The sequence below is a fragment of the Helicoverpa zea genome, chromosome 22 (assembly GCF_022581195.2).
Source record: "Helicoverpa zea isolate HzStark_Cry1AcR chromosome 22, ilHelZeax1.1, whole genome shotgun sequence".
NCBI lineage: Eukaryota > Metazoa > Arthropoda > Insecta > Lepidoptera > Noctuidae > Helicoverpa > Helicoverpa zea.
The window spans coordinates 7,639,874-7,666,870 of record NC_061473.1 but is presented as its reverse complement, the minus strand read 5'-3'; the positions used below and the strand labels follow the sequence as shown (position 1 = coordinate 7,666,870).

Sequence of the window (26,997 nt, the reverse complement as noted above, 5' to 3'; positions counted from 1 at the left end):
TATTATTACTATGAAAGAAAAATACTCACATAAAGCTGAATCAGATCCCTTTAAAAATACTAAAGTTGTTATGAATGTGAGCAAACTAATCAACATGCTTCGATCTTTAGTATATTGAATGCATAATGGAAGTACTAGAACTGAAGCAGCTCATTCCTGCGCAATCGGTTAAATGTCCACTTAAATCCGCCATAAAGTTAGGCTATTAATAAATTAATCAACCATTTACGATTATTGGTAGATTGCAATTATACCATGGATGGAGGTTTTATGCATATTCCACCTAATTTGACTGGCCACGCAATTATTTTGAAATTAGACATACGGTGATTTGCACCATTGAACTTTAACGATAACCGAACTATTTTCAGTTTTCAAATCGCCGGTTTGACCAATGGCGGCAAGTATACGGCTGGTTAACATTAAATTGTGTAACTGCGCCATAAGTGTAAAAATAATTTTTAATTAAATATTTAGGGTCCCGTAAAGAGTAAAACGGGATATAATAGCTATCTAGTCAAAGATACCTTCAGTCAGGATGACATAAAATAAAACAAATAAATAAAATTAACTCGTTTATTCGTTTCGTGATTATTTTTAATTCAAATTACTTAAGTTTTAATTACGTATCGTCTAATACATGATAGTACGTTCCTTACTACGTTAAGCCACGTAACACTATTCATTCATAAACTACTAAACATTCGATACTATTCGGTGCCGAGAGAATAGCCAGAAATCAGTTTGAAAAATCGACTAAAAATCGTTTGATCTTAGTCGATTCTATTGCATGACATGTAAAAAGACACTAATTAAGTAAATGCCATAATATCGTTTTACACAGTTCTAATTTCGAATATGACTGATTCTCGTTCATTATTTTTACTCCAAATGATATATTTTTGTCTGACTAAAAACTCGGCCCACACACAGTTACACACTAAAGGAATGAAAATTAAATGAAAAGCTCTTCCACACGAAAATCGCATATGAGTCAACTAAGTTGGAAATGCCGATGAAACGATTCACACACACATGAAAATAGGCTCCTCACACTAACTAGTAATAGAATAAGTTAGTTTACTAATACGTAAACTAAATACAATGTACGGGAAACTATTAGTTGTATTTATACTTTTAGTATTTAACAAAACGCTGGTTTTATCGACTATTCAGTTATAGTCGATTCCTTGTCACAAACAAATTTTAGTTTTATCAATATGACAGCTGAATAATCGACTAAAGTGAATTATTCGATAAATCCTTATTAAGACTTATTAGTTTTAACTAATGTTTACTAAACCATTGTACATTAAAATGAAATAGAAACTACTCGTTCATTCGTATTACATACTAAGTAAAATTAGTCACAAAATACTTATAAAAAACACAAAACATTGAAATGATACTAAAGCACACAGTTATTCGATAAATCGACTAAATGTATTTAGATCGATTGCAAAGCTGCTAAAGGAGACAAAACTTATCTTGATATAACACACGACAATAAAAACTAGTAAGAGAAAAGGTTTTAAATTGTGACCAAGCGCTTCTCCTGTTTGTAATACTTTTAGCGCTTATAACTGCGTTTGTAAAGCTTTTAATGAAAAAAGTCTTGAAAATCGTTACTTAAGCTCATACAAAGGAACATAAATATAGAGAGCATAGTTTGTAACTTAAACCTGTGTATAACGTAAAAGAAAAACCTAAATGGTTCAACATTTTTATTCACTGGAGCAAAAGTTCATGAATATTGTGACAGCCCACATCTGTCAAAATTTTACATCAGTCGAACATTAACCTTCTTCTAAAGTGATATGGTTGAAAATCTATTGAAGTAATTTGACAGATTGGGCTTGGGTAATGTGTCTGTACTGATTTGTGAATGTCGTGTGCATTCCAAGACAAGCATGGCTGTGCGATTAAATGTCTGACGCGAGAGCTTCGTCGCACAGGCGCAGAGTGCAGAACACACTCTTGCCGTCCGCTGAGCAGGTGCAGTCGTTGCAATCGCGTCTAAACTGTTCGCCAGGGTTGCAGCGGAAGCCGAGATCCGAATCTGAAGATGAAGAGACATTTTTGTTAGGTCAGCTCGGAAGGCACGTTAAATTGGTGGGTCCTGGCTGCCATTTGCATGACTTTGGTAGTCGTTATGGGTAGTCAGAAACTGTAAAGTCTGACAATCTTAATAAGGGGTATTGTCCAGTTGATCGTTAATCAGCTTTTTTCAAGCTATGTTGGGGTTTACATCCAGCGTAACCGTTGCAGCTAAGTTTCAGTGTTTCACAAGGAGCGATCATCTTAGCTCCTCACTAGCTAATAACTCTTTAGGCTTTTCCACTTCGTCTTTACCTCAAATTACAAACTTGTGACAGAAAAAATACTGTACACAGCACCGTGCCGTCACCCAGTGTCTATATTGTGCCATTCCTGAGACATATGTCTACACCTTATTATTTCCATTGACTTTGATGATGTATGACCAAATGATCATAATGGTTCTATTTAAACTGTGTTCTGTAATAATTCACATGCTATACTTCCAATAACTCTTACCTACCAGGCGCATGTTCAGTTTCTAGCTTATTGTCCGTGCACCGCTTGATGGAGCATGTAGCGAACTGTCCGTTCTCGGTGCAACGGCAGACGTTACAGTCGCGGTCGAACACGCTGCCCGGGACGCATTTCATTGATAGCTGCTCAGATACATCTGGAAATTGGGAAATAAAACTTATTTTAATTTGAACTAGCCCCTGCCAAGGCTTTCATCTGCTGCCCGAGAGAACTGCTTCTCGCATCCGGGTAAAAAGGAGCCGTATTACTGCCAAGTTTCATTCGGTACGTTTTGTGTTCGCATTTATAACATAGGTACTTGTGGTCCACCCTCGCTTCGCTACGGTTTACGACATCCCATTAGACACCTTTAAAATTATTAGTGTTTCTCTCTCTACTATATTATACATGTTTTCTACACATAAACCTCCCTCTTGAAGACCGCATGAAAGACGACTTTCTTTTATACTACGTAGTGATAAGGTTATTTTATTACAAGCTTTTATTCAAAAATTTTGATCTAACTATTAAATCATTATTGGATGTAATAAGCATTTTTAAGAAACAAAAACATTCTTAACCCACCTCTTTTACTCCGTGCAGTAAACGCGCTGGCGTGATGGTTATTGTTCAAAGCGTTGCAGTCGATCCTGGTGCAGGAGAAGTCTTGTCCCTTGTTGTCGCAGAGGCATTTGTTGCAGTCCATGCGGAACTCCGTACCTGGTGTGCAGGTCTTTGCCAGCTCCTACTAGATACATGGCACTGTTATTTGTTACTTCAAATTATTAGATTAGCTTTCGACTAATGCAAACTAAACTACATATACGCATCTCTATATCTAACACTGAAGTAAAACATAAAAAATACTAGGTAAAATGACAAAAAAAACATTCAATTTTTAATTTCAAGCAGCTTATGGGACGTTATGACAGGACCAACCCATGGTTTCATAAACAAAAAAGCCAAATTAAATAAAAGTTGAAATCTGATTTCAAGTTATGGACTCGAAGTTTTGACAAATGATAAAGCGATAATTTAACTAATTGATAATAATTAAAGAATGTAAAAAATATTACCGTAGATACCGATCGTTCTTTCCTGGTCAAGGTGGCATTCTGAAAAATAAAACAAATAAAGTCAATTAATACATATTACGTTAAAACTAATCGTATATCCATAACCTAGGAGTAAATTTTTTGGCAGATATTACAATAGGAAAAAGACAAAAGGTTGGTAAATATGAAGAAAAAAAAGGTTGGTAAAAAAAGGTTCATAAAAACAATTTCACCGAAACTTTTTGAAAATAATCCAGAGAACACAACAATAGTATAATAAAATTGAATTAAAAGTTAATAAGAAATAAAATAAAACAAAAGTTAGTATGTTACTGCAGTCTTTATTTAAAGAAAATTCCGCCACCACATAAAAGCTCAAAGATAAGTATTAAGGTAAGACCGCACTAGGCGGAACTGCGCTGCAGCGGAGCGACGCGACACTGCGCTGCAAAATATTGTTTCTAAGTAAATGTATTAGAGATACCGCACTACGCGGCAACGGAACTACGCTGCGCGACACCGCGCGCCAAAGTTGGGCAACTAAGCAAAATTGACGCGCTGTGTCGCTACGCGCAGTTCCGCCGACGCCAGGTGCGATATAGTAAGCAGCGCGATCGTGACTCACGAGGCATCACAAATCTATTTCATACAAGTTGAAACGTGCCGGACATGCAATTTGTGTTGTAAAATGGATGAAGAAAAGTTAATTTTATTAGTTAGTAACTATCCAGAGCTATATGATTTACAAAATGAAAACTACATGAATGTTAATTTCATCCATCGCGGTAAGTGGCTGACAACCGACTAGGGTAAAATATTGTCGCGCCGCTGCAGTTCTAGTGCGATATATCGAACTTAATTTAAAAATGTCGCGTCGCTCCGCTGCAGCGCCGCCTAGTGCGGTCTTACCTTTACGGGTAGTAACAGAACCAAAACCATATTAAATAATTTTAAGGCAAAAATCCTTTACCATAATAAAAGTGCTTTTTACCATATTACAAGACAGTAGGTACAGAATACCATCACCAGACAATTTCCACAAAAATGACATAACAACCTTTTTATCATCAATTGGTTCTTCACAAGCTCTTCTAGTACAAGCATAGGACTTCCCATCGGGATTGCACCGACACATATTGCAATCCAGCTCAAACACTTCATTTGGACGACATTCCTTTGGTACGATGCGAAGATTCTGCTTATTGTAACAATGTTATTAAAATCAAAGAAATATAGTACTTTTAGTTAACAGCAATAAAAAGCAAAATTAAACCCAAAGCTAAAAAGCAAGCAAAGCTTAAAAAACTTTCATATTGTGATAGGTTAGATTTTACTAAGAACTTAAATGTTATAAATATTTCCTGCACCTAGATAAAAAAAAACCTTTAAATTCTTCCTCCGGCTCTAGACTATCTTTATACTAGATTTCATTTAAATCAGCCCTGTAGTTTGTAGACAGACAGAGTCACTTTCGCATTAATAAATATAAAGATTTCTTTCGATCATGCTAAAGGTTTTCATCAAATCATACTTCGACCGGGATTCCTCCGAAGTCAGCCTGGTCTTCGGGCAGGAGTGGCACACAGGCTCGGCGGGTGCAGTAGTATCCAGTGCCATCTTCGTTGCACCAACAAGTGTTGCAGTCTTTGATGAACATACGATTGGCTTCACAAACTTTTGATTTTGTTGTGTTTTTAGATGACTTCATTGTCTAGGTGAGATGAAAGTGTAAATGACAATATTAGTTAGTTACATTATGAAATGGTGTTTGCGATAAAAAATATGGAACAAAAGGATGGTATAGTTCTTGATGTCAACGTGAGTATTAAGTCTGAAGCTGAAAAAGCAATATTGTAATTTGAACTTAAAGATTTAAGTTGTAGAGTTCATTTTTAAAACACGGAGGTAGATAACACAGACATGGATGTAACACAAAGATTGAACATAAAATTACGTGGATGAAAATGTTTGGAGTAAATAAAATTCTAGCTTATGTTAACTTTGGCTTTAATAGTAAAAATTAAACACGAATCCATGTAGTTTCAGTGAAATCGTACAGTTCTTCTGTGTTTACAACTTGATGGCCTTTAGATCGTGGTCAATGTCTCCATATGGTATCGCTGGTTTTAGATCCTGAAAATATGCATAAGGATATTAGTATTCATACTCCTGGGACCGTACCGCAACGATATACCTAAAATCTTGCAAGCCAGACAAATACTATGCTAAAAACTGCATCAAAATACGTTCTGCCCAACGTGAGATAATCGTGCTCAAACATATACATAGATACAGGTAAAATTGAGAACCTATTGTTAGAAGTAGCCGACCCCAACATAGTTGGGATAAGGCTCGGAGAATGACGATGATGATGTTAGAAGTAGATTAAAAACCTTAGGCTTGATATCTTTACTCTCAAAAAACAAAATATAAACGCATTTCATCACTTGTTATGCGTTATTGCTTGGAAGAAGAAGAGGTAAGTGCAACAAACACTCCGGCTGTATAAATAGAAACAAACCTTAAGTTCATGGAACAACTCGACATCAGCAGGCAATGGGCACGGCTTGTTAGTGCAAGAATAGTCAGTGCCGAGCCTGTTACAGCGACAAGTGTTGCAGCCGATGTAGAACGTGTTGCTAGCGCGGCAGACCGAGTGGCGCTCTATGTGGTCTTGGCCCTGGAGTGAGGTGTTAATGAGTATTTAATTTAACCCATTTGTTCGTCAGAATATAGGAGATACCAACACAGAGCAAAGTAGAGATCATTTCAACTACCTTTGCGTGAAAGTGAAAACATACAACTCACTTTAGACTAGAACTCATTGGAGAATATTTCGCGTCAAATAACTTTGCATTTCTGAAGTTAGCCATGAAGTCTTCTGTTCATATTTTCTTGACTATTGTTAAGTAAGCAACTTCGAACAAGCAAAGCTTCTGGACAATAGTTATTTATTTATTTATACTTCATGCACACTTCGTACAATTGCGGAGTTAACGCCTTAGGCGTCTTCTCCCAGTCTACCTTTAGGTGGTGGAGAAATAGCAGTGGTAGGTGCAAGACAATATCTGTACGAACAAATGCATAAGGAGTCAAACGGCTAACTTCAGACTTGCAAAGTTATTTGACGCCAACTGTTCTTGAAGCTTTTATTTATTGTTATTTCAGTAAACATTACTTTAGCTGCTCTACCAGTCTAAACAAGGGGCATTGGGTTGCCCGAATAACTGGGTTGAAGGGGTCAGATAGGGCAGTCGCTCCTTGTAAAGCTGGTACTCAGCTACATCCGGTTAGACTGGAAGCCGACCCCAACATAGTTGGGAAAAATGGCTCGGAGGATGATTACTTTAGCAGCATACAAAGATATACCAACCTCACTTTGCATGAAGACCTCAACTTCTTTATCCTTGTCTGCCTCAGTTTCCAAGCACTCATTATGTGTACACGAGTAACTCAGTCCATCACTCGCACACTTACAAGGATTACAGTCCCTCATGAATTCCGCTAGAGGCTTACAAATCGACCTCTTTAGGATTACCAGGCCGTGGTCCAAATCTAGAAGGTTTTCTATGTCGTAATGATTTTGGTTCTGAAGTTTGAAAATAAGACGTATTAAATTAAGTTCGGTTCGATTAGTTTTGAGTCTAAGAAAAACAAAATTTTTTTGGAATAAACTAGTCGTTAGTAGATGTATGTAAAAGTTTTCTTCATAGAATTTTTTCGTTCTTGTATTAATTACATGATCATTATTTAATACCAAATGGTGTACTTACCTTGATGAAAAAGTGCATCCCATCCACCAAAATGTGCACAAACTCACACACAATATGGAAATAAATATCTCGATGTAAGTATCGAACATCGATGGTGAATAAAGTTTTTTGATCCGAAACCTTCGTATCATTTTATAAAACCATGGTAGTTAAGTTAGCAAGTGCTATAATACTTTTGAAACTTCACTAGGTACTAGGTAATGGGTGCTTTGGTTAACTACAATATGATTATTAATTCATTTATATAAATGTCGAAATTAATGAATAAATATGTGGTATACGAGCCTTTTAAAACAACCGCCGGAACTAATGCTAAAAACAATATTTTCTACCTTTCAATGTAGTGGCAAGTCGACGTATGTCATGTACGTGAATGAATGTAAGCTCTACAAGAAACTTACCGGAACGAGAACCGCGGTTTTGACTGACTTCTGATCAGGTTCATCTTTATCTTGTAACTCACTGGCTACCAATATTTCAGGAGTAGCTCCAATACTGTCTGGAAATTGAGAATTAACCAATCAATAGTCTACTAGAGTGAATAAAGTTTGTAGTTCGCTTTGGAGCAGAATCAAGCCCTAGGGCTTATTAGTACAGCAATCATATGAATTTTGGGACTAATTCACTATGAAGTAGTGAATAAGTACGCCAGTACGCCACATCTATGTATAACACAAATCTATTCTGGACAAAGTGAAGTTGCAGCTTACCTCTCCGACAGAACTCTAAGGTGCAGAGTCCCAGGCCATTCTCTAGGCAGATGCAAGTGTTGCAGTCTCTCTGGAACTCCGTGTTTGGCTTGCAGAGGATTGGTTCCGCTGAAATTGCACGAACAGGGATTGTTAGCACTATGAATGTTGGGTTATGGTCATAATGGTAGCAACGCTTGCTAGTCCACGTAAGGGTGCTCATCTGTTTTCTTACCAAGTTCTACCGTGTTTATGCTGCTGGTCATCATGTTTGGCATTTACATTTTTGGCAGTTTTTACAGGTATTCAAAAGCCAGAAAGTCTGACAATCAGTCTTAGAAATGGTTATCAGGTTGCCCGAGTCACTTTGTTGATGAAGACAGATCAGACAGTGGCTACATGCAAAACTCAGAGCCGGCGCCATGAAGCAAGTCCGACGGAAAATTGTGGAAATATTTACTTTTGCACTGTTAAGCAGATAAGCAAATAGTATATGTAAATACTAGTGCCGCATCTATCAGACTCTCTAAAGTCGTGACGTGGAGTCTACTCAGCTACATCCCATTAGATTGAAAACGAACCCCAACATAATTGAGAAAAGGCTAGGCAGTTACTCACCAAATACTTCTTTGTCACAGTTGCTTTGCTTGAGGCACTCGGCGACGCCGCCGTCGGAACAGCGGCAGTAATGGCAGTTGCTCTCCCACTCGCTACCCACTAAGCACTGCGCGTCTGTCACGTCTGGTTTTGATGTTTCTGGAATTTCAACAATGTTCCTTTTATTCCTTTTTTAGTAACAGAAAACATTTCGTGAAGAGTTAGGGTGAATGACTTAGGGTTTCTTTTTCTGCATCGCCATCATTAACTGACCTAAATGTATATGAAAGTCTGGGCTCCTATTCTGTAGGTTTTATCACACCTGAGGGCAATAAGTGTGCGTGCAAATCCATGCACAATATAAGTTAGATGAAAATTTTCAATTAAAAAAGCAAATACAACATACCAGATGTGTCTTCTATTTTATCTTCTGTGCATGCAGGGTCTGTGACACCGGGCGGACATTTTATTGCTGAAATAAAGAAAAAATATAATTAATATTTTAATTAGTTTTGAAAAACAAATGGTATTATTTCTCCAGAGGATTATTCATGTCTCGTGGCCCAGCCATGCCTAGGACGTCTTGTGATCTTGTGATATGAAAATGACTGCGATCTATTTTTTTAAAGTACGCCATTCTTCTAATCAAGGCCAGAAAAAGGTCCTTAAAGACGTTGTCAGCAGAATAACGTTTATATAGTAACGACTATGGAGAACTTGAGCAATCAAATCGCAAAGATTTTTTTTTTACTTATAAGACTAACTTGTGTGTATTTTCAAAGTGCATTTTAAAACTGCAACAACATTTACCTGGGTACATCTACAATTATTATAATGACGAAAATAAATTATAGTGACTTGCAAGAGATACGTGAATCGAAACACAGACTCCAAGACGCAGTGCACTTATAATTACTTAATTGACAAATGTCACATTGTAGATGGCCATTCCTCATTCTGTAGTTTATTCATAGCTTTATTTTATGAGCATTTTCCAAATGAATGCTGTAATGGTGATAAACCTTTGTAGGGCCTAATATATCATTGTTTTTAACTTCAATCATTTTGAAATTTGAGTACTATCGTTGGTCAGTTTTTTTTTTGTTTGTCTCAGGCTGTATGTAAACATTGATTTGACATTTCGTTTCGCGCCATAAATTATAAAAATGGCGTCGTTACGTGGCATGTTTCGGGCGGAGCGCGCCCGGTCGGTCCTCAAGTTGCCCTTTAACCTTCACAATTATTGCAGTTCTATTAATAGCAACAACAATTGGTTTCAATAATTACATGCCGACGATCATCTTTGATGCTTCGGTATTACGAAATTATCAGCTGAAATCCAATTTCATACGGATATCCCGGAAATCTGTTCTTTTTTTTGGCGAATGTTTTTTTTTTTAATTGAATCATTACATGACTCAATTACAAAGGGCGTGGAGATTGTATTGGTATGGATTCCTAGTCATGTTGGTATTAGAGATAATGAAATTGCGGATGTATCAGCCAAAGGTGCGATTAGTAGCAGCATGGCTGATAAAAAACACTACTCGGTGCAGATCTATGACCTGGCCCACAAAGCTAAATCAGACCTATTCCAGTCCTGGCAAACTGACTGGTCCGAGTCCAGTAAGATGAAAGGTGGTCTGTTTGCCTCTATTCAACCATCCATTCCTGCGAAGCCTTGGTTCTATAAACATAAAAAAGTATCCAAGACCGTTATTTCCGTTATCTGCAGAATACGTATTGGTCACTGTTGCTCCCCAGTTTTCTTAAACAAAATAAGAGTTCGGGACTCCTCACTCTGTGAATGTGGTCTAGATGAAGGCACGCTTGACCATATCTTTCTTAATTGCCCCCTGAATGATGCTTTCTCTTTTGATCGTGTCATTGCTAAACTAAAAATTCAATACCCGGTAAATGTTCGTCATCTTCTTTCATTTTTTCCTAACCCTGTAATGGTAAATGCCTTTGTTAGATTTATTTCTTCTAATAATGTTAAATTGTAACAGTGTTTATATCTTTCATAATGGTTATATGTAATGTGTATATAATTACTTGTGTACTAAGTTAGTTTTAGCAAATTCATTAATTATAGTGTATGTATTTTGTTGCAGGCTCGATATCCTCCACCGGAAAAGTTGGAATTATTTTCTTACATTAATTTCTATATATTTTTCTGTTTCATATTTTCCCATGTGTCGTCACTAGCTACGCGAGTCTGGCAGAAATTGCCGTCAAATACGGCAGATTGCCATAAAAAAAAAAAAAAAATACACACCCGCTGTGGGTACAGCAAGAGGGAGTGACAGACTTTTACTAACTCCTGGGTCCTGCTAACTTTAATGAAATAGCAAAATGCAGAACTGCAAAGTTATTTGGCTAACGGTAGAAGTCAAAGAAAATAAGCAGCAACACCCATTAATGTCTAAGAGAAGGTAAACATAGGAATTAGGACACAGACATGTGGCTAAAAAGAGAATTTCTTTTCTATTCCATTACATATAAGTAATGGCTACTCCACATGTGTCACCACAATAGGTACTAGACCAATTAGTAATACCGCAGAATAAAAGATGTAGTAATACTTAGTTCCTTTATATGCAACAACACTGAATCATCGCCGGGTCATAGTTAAAACGATTTAATTATAAACAATGATTTAAACCTGTTGATCTACTTTTTTACATTTGAATTTGCAGCACATAACAATCTTATAATTATGTAAGTACTTCATTTATGTATTTTACAACATATTATTTACATTTTTAAATATTAAATATAAAAACAAAAAAAAACATTTAAAAATCTTATAATTATTATTAAGTAAGTATTAAGCTTGTGGCACATTATAGCAGCACCGCAACAGCACGGCTGCAGCACGGCGTCGCCTCAAATTAAGACTACGGCTAGCTGCCAGCGCGCCAACCACGCGCTGTCCGCTCGCCGTCGGCGCGCCGGCCGCGAGGTGTAAGCTTGCTGTCACCGCAAACTCAATATTATTTTAAGACGATTATGATTGATGTTATGATTGAACACGACGTAATGACGTTGTTTCGCTGCCGGCTCGGAGTCGGCGCGCAATTAATTCGAAAACTGCTGAATCGACTTAGTTGAAACTCGGCAGTAATATAGCTTATGTATCACAATAACCTAGAGGTAACATATATTTTATCCGAGTACCCCTGTACTCCCTCAAAAAGCGGGTGAAACCGCTGTCAAAAGCTAACTTCTCCTAAATTCAAGTTAACTTCGCCGTCTTCACTAAAGGGAAACCCCGTTATGATAAACAAAATTAATTATAACACAGTTTATCGTTAATTTGTTTATCTCTACTTATTTTCATAATAATTGATTGATTTCCATGTATTCAGAAATACGCCGTTGCTTTAAGTTCGAAAACAAAAATAAGCCTTACTAATATGAAAAATAAATTATTCATCATCTATTATTAGGTATATATCGTTATCATCTTAATATTAAACAGCTGAAGAATTTGTGCCTTAATTGTTACACGTTTATATGACATTAGGTGCTAGCTAACTGGTCTCATCATTCATTCAAAGTTAAATAAAAATTTTGCTCTCATCTGTACATAAAAAAGTAAGCATGTAAGATTTTATGACTTTTGTTAAGGAAAGCAAAATGTTTACAGAAAACAGGTTTTACTTACAAATAAAAGTGTAGAACACTGTGGTGGCCTAGTGGGCAAAGAACTAAAACCTCTCGAGTATGAGGGCGCCCTATGAGGGTTCGATTCCAGGTCAGGCAAGTACCAATTACACTTTTCTAAATTTGTACGTACTTTCTAAGTATATCCTAGACACAATAATTTTTGTGTTTTCGATAGTAAAAAGCCTTTGCCGTGCAGTGGAACTGGCTATAAAAAAAAAACTAGGAGCAGTTCTCTAACTGATTAGTATATAAGTGTTTACGCCCCTGGAGGCCTTATATTCTAGGCATCCACAGGGAAAAGACCGGTTAAGCAATACACGCCCTCCTAGGCTGAACTGCGAGATGCATTACCAAAATAAAAAAAGTTCTCTAACTGGTCGGAAACAAAAATGCAGACCATTCTCGTTTTTAATTTTATGACGTTTTACACTTATTTTTTTCGAGAGTTCTCGAAAAACCATAAAATTCTAATGAGGAACTCCAAAAACATTTTGTCGGCAGATCTTTATTGGGTTTTGCGAAATTCGATAAGCAAAATAACCCAAAGGAAATGTCTAATGATTTCTGTTGAATTCATTAGTGAAAAGTTATCGCGATTCATTAATTTTAATGACTTTATTCATAATATGAACTTATTGGCTTAGGGTAACGTAAAGTTATGTGTAGGTATAATAATCTGTCGTCATAAATATTAGTACCTAAAAAAAAGTCTAGTATAAAAAAAAGTGTGGTGGCCTAGTGGGTAAAGGACCAACCTCTCAAGTATGAGGGCGCGGGTTCGATCCCAGGTCAGGCAAGTACCAATGCAACTTTTCTAAGTTTGTATGTACTTTCTAAGTATATCTTAGACACCATTGGCTGTGTTTCGGATGGTACGTTAAACTATAGGTCCCGGCTGTCATTGAACATCCTTGGCAGTCGTTACGGGTAGTCAGAAGCCAAAGCCAGTAAGTCTGACAACAGTCTAACCAAGGGGTATCGGGTTGCCCGGGAAACTGGATTGAGGAGGTCAGATAGGCAGTCGCTTCTTGTAAAGCACTGGTACTCAGCTGAATCCGGTTAGACTGGAAGCCGACTCCAACATGATTGGGAAAAGGCTCGGAGGATGATGATAAATATTAGTACCTATGTCTTTTGTATTCTTTTACAATACAGTAATTTTTAAACCGAAAATTGCATATTACTAAAACCTGCTGCAAATGCTGTTGATATGATTTGCTTAGGGAATTTATGAGTTTATAGATCTTACTCATTTTGAATATTATTTTATCTATATTTATTTATTTTTCTGCTATAGAACTGACCTATAGAACTCTTTAACTTGAAGGTACTGATTCTTCTTTCTTCATTATTATTGGGGAAAGTATTATGTCCAAAATAATGACAACCCTTCAAACAGATCAAGACGACCAACACCGGCTACTACTAAGGTTAATAATAAGCTCGATTAATATGTGAAGGCACACATTATGTATTATGGTGTTATGATTGTGTGGGGACAAGCGCGGCTAATGCCCCCGACTCGCCCGCCCACTTACAGGTATCTCACACCTGATACACTCGCTGCCAATGTTACCGACACACTGCTAATAAATAAACACTAATATTTTTTTTTTTATATCCATTGACGGTGGCTTTCAATACCGTATCTGTCTATGTATTTGCCTACAACACAGTATGCAAGTCTATATATATCTCTAGATAGAGAACTTGGCATTACGCGTACCTAACTGGTTCATATCAAATCCACGGATAAATTATTGACGTCCTCTGCTAGAATACACCAAAGTCGCTTTGAAAGCAAAAATTTATAAATCAGAATATTATGAGGACCTAATTGCTTTGTTGATGATGAAAAAATCCCCAAAATCAAGTGTTTTTATAGTGGAAAGAAAAACTTGGTTGCATACCGTATGTTATTTACACGTAAGTGCTAATGTAATTCTGTCTTTCGGGTGTTCATAGCTAAACTACTGTGCTGATGCAAATCAAATTCGATATACAGATAGTACAGGGTCTGAAAGAGGTCATAGCCAGCTTTTTCATACGGAAAGTACGTTCTAGACGAGAGCCGAAATCTCAGGAAACAGCTAGTCTGAAATATATGCTTACTCTATATTTCTAAAGCATAAATAAATACAAACAAACAACAACAATCAGTCAAGTGGGTACATAAACATTGCTATCGGAAAGCTCAATACTACTTCAAGCAAAGCTCGTAAGGTATTGTTATCTCCCTCTATTTATAGCTTCACTAATATAGACCGTTATATCAGACTCCACATCTATTTTTAGCCAACCATTAATTGTATTTGTGAACTTAAACTCGCGAACGGAGGTAATAAATTATATAGAACTTATCTAGACAAGTTATCGCGAAGAGAAATTTATTTGTAGACTAGTTTCTGTCTGCGACTTTCTCTATCATCATCTGCCTAGCCTTTTCCCAACTATGTTGAGGTCGGCTTCCAGTCTAACCTGATGGACCCGAGTACCAATGTTTTACAAGGAGCGACTGCCTATCTCACCTCCTCCGGGCAACACTTAGGGAAGACTGGTTGTCATTTAGTGGCTTCTGACTACCCGTAACGACTGTCAAAGATGTTCGATGACAAAACTTGTAACTATAATTTAATTGTATTTTTTACTCTGACAAAAATTACACTTATTTTACCTCATTTTTTCTTTCTTTATGTCAAATATCCATGTGAAAAGGTTCAACGAAGGATTTTTTTTAAGAAAAACATTGTAGCTGCATTTGCATTATAACGATACTTTAATTTGGCGTACCTAGATTAATTATTTTTTTAAATGAAAATCTGGGCTATCAACTTGATTTTTAAATACTGCTAAACTGCATTCGAAATTAACAAATCTTCAATTTGACATAGATTATTTTTTCTTATATAAAAAGCTGGCCCATTAATCTTTCCTTGCAGTGTAGCCAGGACAACTGTATGCGGGGCGTGCGCTCAGCAACAAGCACTCGGCCAACTTAACGGTACACCTCCATCGAACTATAAAACGTCCTAATGATTGCAAATTTATACAAAATCCGGTTAATATACATATACATTATACATTTGTTTACTCCGAATAATATATTTCGTTGTTTACATTTTGTGTCAAATTTTTTGATTATTAATTGTGGGTTCCGTTTTTTTTGGCCTGGATTGTAAATTGGATGACGTTTGTTGTTAATTATTTTCTTATTTATACATTTAAAGTCACTAATCTGTTTATTAGGTGAAAAACTGCTTCAATATAACTTTGGCATAGCCTGATGCTCTTTATGTTTATTGCGATTTTATTCTGCTCGAGCTTTTACCCGAATTTAACCACTTGTATGTCCATGACGAATTAAACAATAGGTGTTAACACATATGAAACATGGGACAGGGATGTTGTTAATTATTTAAGACATATCTTTTAAAATAAAATAAGTTCCTAAGTAATAACAAATAATAACATTAAAACTTGTATGAAAACAATAACAAAATACCTTTTTAACTGTTTTATCGTAAGTACATAACACCAATTCGACAGTTAAGTAGAAAAGCAATTTTGGAAGCATTTACAAAAAATATACTTGGATTAATAAATATCATCAAGAAATAAATGTTTTTACATTTATTGCGAATTTGTACCACGAACGAAGCGAGACAAATAAATATTTTTTAAAGTGCTATGAGGAGCACTGTTAATGACTGCTTGATGGATAAATAATTTTGAAAGGCGAATGGCAGGCTTGTATGGGACTTTCGTACCGCTAATAAAATTTCGTGTTTTGGGATATTTTTTCTTTTAATTGGTGGGTAATATGATAGACAAGGCCTTTGTAAATTCTGTGATTTTTAGAACTTGGGAAGTAAAAGTTATAACCAGTTTTGTTTTTTAAGGTTATGTACTACAGTGTACCCATGTAGGTTGTTTTACCTAGGGATATAAACATAGTAAACATTGTTATGGTAATAAAATAAATGTTCTACCTAGCTTGTCTCTTAATCAACAGCAAATAACTGAACAGAGACTGAAAGATTTCCGTTACTTGTCAATAAAATAATTGCCAATACAAAAAAATATTGATGGTGAAAATAATTTATATCATTAAATTGGTAATTATTAAGATAGTATGAAATAATTATTCATTTTGAGGTATAATGTGTTTGGTAGGTTTGACCTTCTCGACTTTATGTCGGTTTTAATAGATATCCCGTTTCGCAGCCCGCGGAAAAAAAAGATATCTATGTCCCCCCTAGTCTGTTATTAAGTATTTTGTACGTATTATTAATTATATAGTGTATATGTATTATGTAGTTGATGTGTTTATTTGCATTGTTCTTATCCTTCTTCTCCCTCTTCTAGGTTGTGATGATGACGAATGTTCGGTGTTAGATGATTGCTGTGTGTTCTGTTCCTGGATGGCTGGTCCCGCTTGCGTGCTTGGTGATGGATGCGTGTTTTGTGTGTCAGTGTGTGAGTGTTGTTCTTCTACTGTTCGTACGAATACTGTGTCTCCTAATACTTTACTGAGTATGATTGATGAATGTATGGCTGCTTGATTTTGGAGTATATGGATGTTAATTAAAGCGTCTAATTGATCTATGTACTTTTTAATGCTTTTTGCAACGATGCCCGTCACGCCTACTACTATCGGAATGACAGCCGTTTGTGTATTCCACAGCCGGCTGATTTCAGTTTTCAGAAGATGGTATTTGCTTAGTTTTTCTATTTCTTTGGCTCCTATGTTGTAATCTGACGGTACGGTAATATCTATTAAATATGTCATTTTACTAGTTTTATCTGTGTATATGTTACCGTAAGATTACAAACATCGTTAGATTACAATCTATCTCGAGAGATTGTAAACTGTCGAATTATTGTGAACCGTAACATCTGATTGCAATTTAACGCATTATTTTTCGCTATATTATAATCTATCGATGAGAAATTGTCAAATTGTCAACTGTCCGAAAGCTCTCTCTGATTGGTCAGTCTTTTTGTAAGATCGACCAATCACGACCAGCCGTTCTGTTCCCATGGAGTTCCCGTAGAGTTAGGAATGAAATAGAGGTGTCAGTTAAATAAAATAAATGCTCTTCAAAAATTCTTCAAGTATTAAATTTATATAAAAATAACTCTTATAAAAATACAGTTAGGTATTTTGTCTTCAAATACAAACTAATATTTAAAAATAAAATAAAAGGGTGCTAATTAAACAGGCTTCTTTTTAATATCATTATTCGCCCCCAAAAATGTATGTTGCCTTCTAAATTACTAAGTCAGCCACAATTAATAAAGCGTCGAGCATCTAAATAATACTATCTTAGCCACGAGTTATCTTCCACTCTAAATACAACTCAGCATGATGGTTATTTTTTTGCATCTAAATTTGTAGCATGCATTCTAACAGTAAACTTCTTAAATACTATTAAATGACATCATAAAAATATTTATTTACCTTCTAATTTTTTAACTCGTACCTACTGAGTTTTTTGTTTAAAATATAACACATCCCATATTAATTGACCCAGCATGGAAGTAAGCATGCAACATGCAGCAAGCATAACTTCTTTCACGGCTCCGGCGCTGCGGGGCTCCGGCGGTCCCATGCGAGCTTATCGTCGCAGATGGTTTTCACGCTCACCACCGCAGCTTCGGCTTGCTGGCCGGCAGAGCCGGCCAGCCTCAGCCGCGGCGGCGAGCGCTGAAACTACCTGCGCCTCAGCTCGCAGGCCGCCTCGCCCCTCCGCGCCTACGCGGTTTTGAATTGCACTCTAGGGGTAGGGCAGACAAGACTACGTGGAGTCGGTTTTGCAGCGATTCGTTTTCGTCACTAACTTCAATTTTTAATACAATTTTTAATTGTGTGTAATTTGAGTCTTAAAAATTAAGTACAATTTTTGATTTTATAAAAAATTAAACCGTCACTTATTTTTGCACGTCAAAGAGCTGTGACACCGGGAGTTGCAAAGAACATTGTCTTTTTTGACGTTCTACCAATCAGCGCGCAAGATGCATTCCGTTCTACGCCAGTTGACAATTTGACCGCTCTACATCGCTCTCGATCTTACAAAAAGACTGACCAATCAGGGAGAGCTTTCGGACAGTTGACAATTTGACAATTTCTCATCGATAGATTATAATATAGCGAAAAATAATGCGTTAAATTGCAATCAGGTGTTACGGTTTACAATAATTCGACAGTTTACAATCTCTCGAGATAGATTGTAATCTAACGATGTTTGTAATCTTACGGTGACATATATAAGGTCTGGTCTATTATGTGTAACAGTGACATCGGTTTGGACGGGCATTTCCCACATGATTTTGGCTGTTTCGTTTTCTTTTACTTGTGGTTGCACTAGTGTTTCCTTCCACCAGAGGTTTGCAACTTCTATTTATATGTAATTGGTTAATAATATTTACTGTTATTTCTATTTTTAAATAATTATTTATCATTTCGAGTCTCGAATTACTTGAATCTTTTAATTGGTATAATTAATTAATCCGGAGTTCTAAAAATACTACACTAACATGAAAATAAATGGCTTAGTAGTAAAAAAAATATGCGGTATTACGAAATCTGCCGTTCACCTTTATTTGCCAGAAATCCCGATAAACAGTTTCACTAAGAAGATTAAAGTCTCTCTGGCAACTGGGTTGAGGAAGTTAGATAGACAGTCGACCCTTATAAAACATGTAAAACTGCATCCATTTAGACTGGAAGACCCCAACAAAGTCTCAAAAATGCTAAGCAAAATAGAATATGCCATTAAATGAATAAAATGTAAGCTCGATCCTCCTTTTACACCAACACTAGCTTCCACCATCGGTAAAACCTGCATCCCGTGGGCACTTCTCTGTGCACCCGGGTAGAAAGTAGCCTGCTTCGATAAATGGGCTAACACTGATTTTTTTTTTCAAATGGGGACGACAGTTAATAGGAAACAAACTTTTTGACCATATAGTAATCTGTGCTATTAGGTAGACATTATAAAATAACGTGTGTAAATCGCGAAGGTAAAATCTGCAGGAAAATAATAATAAATGCCCATAAATTATACAATAAATATTGCAATTTACATTAATATAAAAATCCAGTTTTACTCGATTTGCAACGGCATCCTTTTCCTTGAATGAAGCTACACGGAATTATGAAGATTTTCAATCAAAAATTGTTGCAACGGGGACGTCCCCTTAGGACCCAAGAATTTTATGAACACTCTCAAGCAAAAAAATAGCAATAAGCTTTTTCCTCATTTAAAAATATCACCTAGCCATCTCACTAGCCGCCCGGGCCACAGGGATAAAAAACAAAAGCTAAACTTATCAAAACGCCTACAAACATTCTATCCAGCACATCTAGAATTATTCCAGCACAAGTCAACTCCTTTAGATGCCAGTCACCCTCTCTTTCCTGATATCTATACCACGTTGTGGTGGGGTCAACTTTACAAATCTACGATGTCGCTCGACTCCTGATACTTCTTCGTATCTTTCACCACTACATGCCTTGTATCAACTCTACCATACTCCCAGGCATTAAAACCTACAAAACCTATTAAAGCTCCAAAAACCATGATTATCAAAAGTGAGTTTTTTTAGACTTAGTTGAATATTTGTGCCTGTCTTCAAAAGGATAGACTGAAGCGTAGTAAATTTATTCAGATATTGACCTGAAGAGGTAGAGTCATAAAGCTCGCCCATCGCCAGCACTTGGCAACATTTTAAGCAATGTCAATCAAACTCATAACAATCCATTGACATATCAATCGCATTTCTCTTATAACAACAGTAGTAAATGTCATTAACGTAGATCTCAACAAAATCCGGCTGCGCGGGCGGCGCGTGTTGGATGACGTCATCCGTGGATAGCGTCGGATCGCGTCCAACATAATTATGAATGAACGCGTCGAAGCGACCCCCGACCTCTGATAACGGAGTGACGTCGACTCCGTAGACCGCTCTTGATAGTGCACTTGTGGACATCGGGAGACCAATCGGAGAATTGAAATTTTGTAGGTCGGCGAAGACTTTATGATATTGATTTGCATAAATAATGGCGTCCAGACCTATAGTCGATGTACGGCTGGTCCCACTTAAAAGTGATCAGCCAGCTACGAAAGACAGTATAGTGCACAAGCATTTGCGCAGATACAGACTGTATTCTGTCACTCTCAAAGCCAGTTGGGACGGCAATCCGACATTAGTGGTGAGATAGGTACTACGTGTCCTACATCATCATCCACCGAGCTTTTTTCCCAACTAGAGGTATGTTGGGGTCGGCTTCCAGTCTAACGGGATTCAGTTGAGTACCAATGCTTTACAAGAAGCGACTGCCCATCTTACGTGTTCTCCTCCTCCTACGCTCCTTGTAAAAATCACCAATTTCCAGAATCAAAGAAAGAAGTGAAAGATTCTTGAAACCCAGAAAGCAATTTTAAATATTCATCGAGTTACCACCAAGTCGTAGAAAGAGACATGAGGCTTTAGTAGGTACCTAATTATAATTTATATCTGTTCGAAGGTTTGGCCGGTCGCGGTGTGAATCGCTAGTGCAGTGTAATTGTATCTGCATTATGCAAGCAAGCATTACGGAGGGCCGCACCATGGAGTATAGTATAATGATATAGGTATATATAGGTCTACAGATATTACTAGACCTGCATAAAACCTCGACCTTCAAGGAGAAGATTAGATCATAAACTGAACAATAGGCGGTTTTTGCAATACTTATCAAGTTGTTGTTGTAAGTTCTATTTACTTATTCGCATGCTAGAAAAATTGTTTGCGTGAGTGAGATTGTCAATGAGTATGATTGCTGATTAATTTCTAAAGTGGGTTTAAATTAATTAAAATAAACGTACCTTACTTTCCTTCATGTCGAAAGTTTTTGCAGGCCCTTTTAAATGAAACAAAAAAAGGAGTAATTTTTTCCATTTCACATCAAAAGTGAACCGAAACATGCCTGGGCTGTGGAATTTTTATCCGGCTAGAGTACGCAAAGGGACAACTTAATGGGTTTTGGCCGGTAAAAGTCTGACGCAGAAGGGGTCATAATGACGATCCCACTCACATAATTTGATAAACATGCAGCTCACTACATAAGACGAAGAAGCAAATTATCCTAATAAAAACTCATCATCATCTCCCGAGCCTTTTTCCCAACTATGTTGGGTACGGCTTCCAGTCTAACCGGATGCAGTTGAAGACCAGTGTATTACAAGAAGCGACTGCGTATCTGACTTCTTCAACCCAGTTACTCGGGCAACCCAATACTCCTTGGTGAGACCGATACACGGAAAACGAATACAATTATAGTAGAAATGTCGTGCACTATAAATTCCATCCGGGTAGACAGGCATCACGTTGTGTGGTCTCAAGGAAAACAGTTCCCACATAACGCAATCACGCCATTGTGACACTAATTGTATTATTTGACATCGTTTCTTTACATCTTTGTTTACGTTGATGCAGCTGGTCAAGGTCATGAGTAAGAAGATTCAATAACTATAGGTACATACTCTAAGACCCAGTTGCACCATTTAACTACAACGATAACCAAACCATAACCAGCCGTATACTTGCCACCCATTGGTCATATTGGCGATTTGACAACTGAAAATGGTTCGATTATCGTTATAGTTAAATGGTGCAACAGATTTTCTTTGGAGTGTCTGCATACAACAGAACACTGTCGGCCGATAATTTGATCATCAAATATTTTCATTTTAAATTCTTTATTTGCAGAATACGGGTGGGTTAACAAGATGTTATAACTATAAAATATACCTATATATTGCCATAATCAGGCTCAGTTCCAGTCCGATTCCTGGTCAGGCAAGTACCAGTGTAACTTTTATTTGTACTTTTTAAGTACCTTTTGGAGAATACTGAGAAGGAAAACATCTTGAGGAAACATGGACTCTGTAATCGCTAATCCGCGTTGATCAAACGTGGTGATTGACGCTCATACCTCGGTATGAGAAAAGGCTGCCCATACATAAGCAATGGGAAAATAAAAAGGCGGATGATGATAATTAATTACTGTTAAGACGAGCACAAAATAACACCAATGTCGAAAGCAGCACAAGCTTGGCGCCTCAGTAATCAGTTCAATCACGACCAATTGGAACCAATCGAGCTTTGATTTGCGTCAACCGACCACCAATCACTTGAACATAAATACTTTACTGAGAATAACTTTTTTTACGTCTACAACTAAATTATTGTAGATTGTAGCGGACTTTGGACTAGAATTGGCGCCACCATCAATGAAAAGGCTTCGTAGTCTATTTATAGAACAACTTTTCTTAGAATTATATGTCTCGCCGTAGGTCTCGTGTGATAATGATCATGGCAAAATAATAGCATCGCTGCTCCGATGGAACTTTTAATGAATTAAGGATTTGTTGTCATCGAGCCACCGATGCGATGTGTCGTAAATTTCTGACAACGGTACACTTTTTCACAAGACCTATGAACAGCAGTGGTCGTACCATGGCTGAAATAATAATGATGGAAATAGATTTCCCACCACTAATCAAACAGTAATTGGTTATATGTCAGTGTAACATTAGCATTCTCTAAATTTTTTTCCACTTTGAAACAGAGCTAATATTTACTGAGAAGGCATGTCCATCACTCAGCAATATAATTTCGCTCAGATTTCAGAGGAAGAATTTTTCTTTCTGGCAAACTTATTTGTTCCTAATGACCGGTTTCTGACCACATAAACGTTTAAGTAAAATGAATAAAAAGACACAAAGCCGACAACGGTGCTCAGAAATCTGTAGAGATACCTCTTTCATACCTAGTTACGTCCACGTCTATCATCGCTATAGGTCATGGTGTACGCGTCAATGAATTTCTACAGCGATTTTGTGTTCGCGAAACAGGTCAGTCAGGCAATTGAGCATAATCTTAAAGATTGATCAGAGCAACTGATTGATCCTGGCCTAGTAATAATAATCCTATCGTTATATCATCACCTGCGTTATCTTAACCCAACTACTTTGGGAACGGCTTCGAGTCTAGTCGGATGCAGCATAATACCAGTATTTTGCATGATCTGACTGCCTAACTGACCTCCTCAACCCGGTATCCTTAGTTTCAGTCCAATTATTATATTTTTCCGTTAAGCTTATAAAGCTAATAGAGTTAACATAACGAATAACGCAACTAAAATTGCAATCAGAAAATTTTTAAAGTTAACGGTGAAAGACTGACACATTGCGCCATAGCTCCTTAAGGCTCCTCAAGGAACCCAGTACCATAGACTTAATATTAGTAAACAGGACTGCGCATATAAACCCAAAAAACGAGCCGAGTGAAACAGTTAGTACGGAGGCTGTCTGTCCCTTTCTAATAGGGTGACTATGAGATTAAGCTATGTGAGACAAATCCGAATTTGCTAAGATTATTAAACGCAGATTGGTATTGAAGTTTTAACTTACGCAGTTTGTGACCTTAAGATACTTATAAAGGCTTTTAATAATTAGCGGGAATTAGCAGTATAAAAGCAGGAAGATTCGAAGTGAAGACTGTTTTTTTTTGTATTTCTACTTCATATATAGACTGCTGAGCCATTTATGTCGCCTTTCTTAATTTTTTGGGAAGCTATAACAATAGTACAACAGTTTTAAAATCCATCACCCATATTTTCACTCATTACAAGAATTCATGGGCACCCTAGTTGTTTGGTTTACGAAAATGTTATTATTAGCTAACCTGTGGAACGATATATTGCAACCACCATAGGATTCACTTTTACAAGTATAAACACAAAACTTTTTCACCATTTAAATAGTTTAAATTGATTTAATACAAAAAAATATAAACAAAATTTTAAATGCTGATTACGCGCCAAGAATGTTCAGGGTTACCGCTAGAAAAAAATAAAAAAATAAAACAAAATAAAAATTTATGTTGTTTATGTTTTAAGAATATTATAGTATTTAAGAATATTTATATAAATAATTTATTCGTATAATAAATTAATGCGATTTTTATTAATTTGTTGACTTACAATTGTTAAAATAAGATAAAAATATATGTGATTCAATTGTTTTTTTGGGAAGACAAAACTCTTGACCACAACATTTTTTTATGCTGGCAAGGTGTTAGAAAGAGACAAACGGCCTCCGTTCTAACTATCCCTCTCGGCTCGGATTTGCCTCTGTGTATTATGCAACAAATTTAGTACCTTATTGCGTTGGAATAGAGTTCATTTTCGTAAATATGTATTTTAAGCGTGCGCAATCTTGTTTATTATATTACATCTATGCCCAGTACCTAACTAAAAGGTACTACGGATAACTACTGAACCGTTTAAGATCTAAGCACTCGAAAAAAAAGCCTATAGCTTAGCACGATTAATAGGCCATTTAAAATTGAAAGATGTTTCAAATTGATTTGTGATTGAATTCAAGTAAACACACTCTTCTTCTTCAGCTTTATAATATTAGTATGGATGTATGTAAACTAATATCTGAAAGTTCATCAACTACATATTTTGTATTAATATCATCTAAATATGTACCTAGCTAGATGATACGGATGCAAAACCTATTCTCAAACGAATGTACCGTTGCTTCACCTGAAACATTGATTTCAAACCTTATGTCTAGCCGCTAGCTTTTACTTGCTTTGCTTTTGAAACGACCGTTAAAGACATAGGCAAATATTTATCCTGCTCTACAGCTTCTTGGAAAACGATGAGCGAATATTTTAAACGTTTTACTAACCTGAGCTAATTTCAATATCCTTAATCGGAAATTTTCAAAGTTCCCAGAAATACGAATCGATAAAATATACAACTTAAAAAATAACATACAAACACCCAAATTGATAGCTTTTTGGGAAGTCCGTTAATAAAACTGAAGTTTTTTAGATCAACTTAGCCGTAAGCCAGTGGTTTCTCGTGCATTCTTAGAGAACTACTTCTTGCCTCGGGATATCCTATCTCCTATATTATGCTCTTCTTATTTATAAGCTATTTACTGTAAGTTTGATCAGAATCCGTGCAGCAAAAAACATACACACTCCGCCTTCATCATATTGGCGTGATGTCTAAGAATTTTGACGGTCAATTTAACTTTAAATAGAGCCTAAGTTTTGACTCAGTAATATCTGTTTACTGAATCAAGAACAATAGTTTCAAAAACAATGAATAAGCCCGGAATTCCACTGACACTGCGATATCGCAGTTTTTATCGGAACTAAGCGACGTTCTCATCGTCATTGGATCGACGGATCTTACGAGCTCAATGAGATTATTTATTTAGACGATACTTTATTAAACTATCATCAACTGTATGTATTACGAACGATATTAATTTTACTTCAGCATCAATGATATTCTTATTAACAAAGTGACCTGATTCAATAGTCAGGAATGATTAAAGCACTCCAGTTCTTATTGAGAATATTGATTGCCAATAAACTATGAAGGCCGAAATGTTTCAAGTTTAGCGTGTACAGAAATCAAATAAGTAGGCTTGAGAGTTAATTAGAAGTAGCGATTTCGTACCCTTTGACACGACCTATGACACAACGAAAACCGTTTGTAGTAGAGAAAAAGAAAGATAAACACTGGCAAAAAAATTTTTTTTGCTCTATACTGGCATAAATATTTCTATAAAACTAGGGTGACTTACCCAAGCCGTCGCAGAACCTCGCCAAGCACACGACCAAACAAACAAATATCGACCACTTCATCGCACTATTAGACACAACACTAAATGTAATTATCCGCCGGGACACACGACCGCCGCCGTCCGACTACAAGACACAACTGATATTCCTTCGCGTACAATTCAAATGATATACTCCTGCGCAACATTAAATTTACCGTTCGATTTATGATTTTTTTCGCCCCACCCCTTGTTACTCCCACAGTTTAAGGGCGATGTTGAAGTAAGCGTTTTTCGTCGCCAGCAAAGTTAGCTTTGCTGTTTATTATCTATAATAATTGTGATTATTTTAGGTTCTAAATACGGTAGAGTTTGTGAATTGAAGTGGTCTGTTGTTTGACCGGCGCGGGCGCGCTCCCTCTGACCTCTTGGCAAATAGTCGTGTCTGATAATAATGCTATGAGTTTGTGTTTCGTAGGAATATTGTGATTAGTTGCAGTTTGTTGGTCACGTGTGTGGACCGATGGTAAACATTATTGATCCGATGGACTGGAGTCCGATACACTTGTTATTGATTACGGAATTACGTATTTTGTATTACATCATTAGAACTTGTTTATTAATTTTACTAATGATCTGTTGATCTTATCCAGGTTCACCTATAAAGATGTTGTCCTACCTTTTGCGGAGGTGGGAGGTGTTTTAACCGCTTTACCGAATCGCTGTTAATCGCAGCAATAATCTGAACATCGAAAACAATTCAGGCAATATTATTTTGCTGAAACATGATTTTCCAAACTCATGAGAATAGTAAGTACACCAGTCAACATATTATGGCACATCTAAGGATCTATTTCTGTTTGCGGCGCAACACGGTTACATAGGTGCAGAGATTTTAATAATCTCTCCTCTTTTGAATGTGATTCGGCGGCGTCGTCGTCCTCTCTTCCTAAAACGGCCACTGCTTGACAAAGGCCTCCCCCAAGCCAGGGGATTTGCCCATAGGTAACCGCCGAGCTGG

At 36.7% G+C, this 26,997-nt stretch overlaps 2 protein-coding genes across 4 annotated transcripts; both read right to left on the bottom strand.

Moving 5' to 3' along the window:
* Positions 1 to 562: 562 nt before the first annotated feature.
* On the bottom strand, positions 563 to 26,372 carry LOC124641310 (SCO-spondin-like). Of its 3 annotated transcripts, none has more exons than XM_047179365.1 (11): positions 26,001 to 26,360; positions 9,074 to 9,139; positions 8,689 to 8,826; positions 8,092 to 8,199; positions 7,783 to 7,880; positions 5,140 to 5,319; positions 4,666 to 4,803; positions 3,630 to 3,668; positions 3,139 to 3,298; positions 2,561 to 2,710; positions 563 to 2,059 (listed from the first exon to the last, which is right to left on the bottom strand). In XM_047179365.1, the coding sequence occupies exons 1-11, from the start codon at positions 26,059 to 26,061 to the stop codon at positions 1,923 to 1,925; spliced, it is 1,275 nt and encodes a 424-aa protein (XP_047035321.1). In that variant the 5' UTR covers positions 26,062 to 26,360; the 3' UTR covers positions 563 to 1,922. The 3 variants fall into 3 exon arrangements, with proteins under 3 accessions (XP_047035321.1, XP_047035323.1, XP_047035322.1); XM_047179366.1 differs by having other exon boundaries at positions 1,873 to 2,059; positions 2,557 to 2,710; positions 26,001 to 26,372; XM_047179367.1 differs by lacking the exons at positions 4,666 to 4,803; positions 5,140 to 5,319 and having other exon boundaries at positions 26,001 to 26,335.
* Positions 5,599 to 7,775, bottom strand: LOC124641311 (serine protease inhibitor I/II-like). Its single transcript, XM_047179368.1, has 3 exons — positions 6,982 to 7,775; positions 6,130 to 6,288; positions 5,599 to 5,741 (listed from the first exon to the last, which is right to left on the bottom strand). Exons 1-3 carry the CDS (start codon positions 7,102 to 7,104, stop codon positions 5,679 to 5,681), a joined length of 345 nt encoding a protein of 114 aa, XP_047035324.1. The 5' UTR covers positions 7,105 to 7,775; the 3' UTR covers positions 5,599 to 5,678.
* Positions 26,373 to 26,997: the final 625 nt, after the last annotated feature.

What these genes read in the sequence shown, in the direction of transcription:
- LOC124641311 (XM_047179368.1), bottom strand. Translation starts at nt 7,104, where the DNA reads ATGAGGGACTGTAATCCTTGTAAGTGTGCGAGTGATGGACTGAGTTAC. An exon ending in AGGTCTTCATGCAAAGTGAG is followed by an intron (nt 6,289 to 6,981) that starts GTTGGTATATCT and finishes ACCTCACTCCAG; the next exon opens with GGCCAAGACCACATAGAGCG. An exon ending in AGTTGTTCCATGAACTTAAG is followed by an intron (nt 5,742 to 6,129) that starts GTTTGTTTCTAT and finishes GCATATTTTCAG; the next exon opens with GATCTAAAACCAGCGATACC.
- LOC124641310 (XM_047179365.1), bottom strand. Translation starts at nt 26,061, where the DNA reads ATGAAGTGGTCGATATTTGTTTGTTTGGTCGTGTGCTTGGCGAGGTTC. An exon ending in AAACCGCGGTTCTCGTTCCG is followed by an intron (nt 5,320 to 7,782) that starts GTAAGTTTCTTG and finishes CATCTCACCTAG; the next exon opens with ACAATGAAGTCATCTAAAAA. An exon ending in AACCAATTGATGATAAAAAG is followed by an intron (nt 3,669 to 4,665) that starts GTTGTTATGTCA and finishes TTTATTTTTCAG; the next exon opens with AATGCCACCTTGACCAGGAA.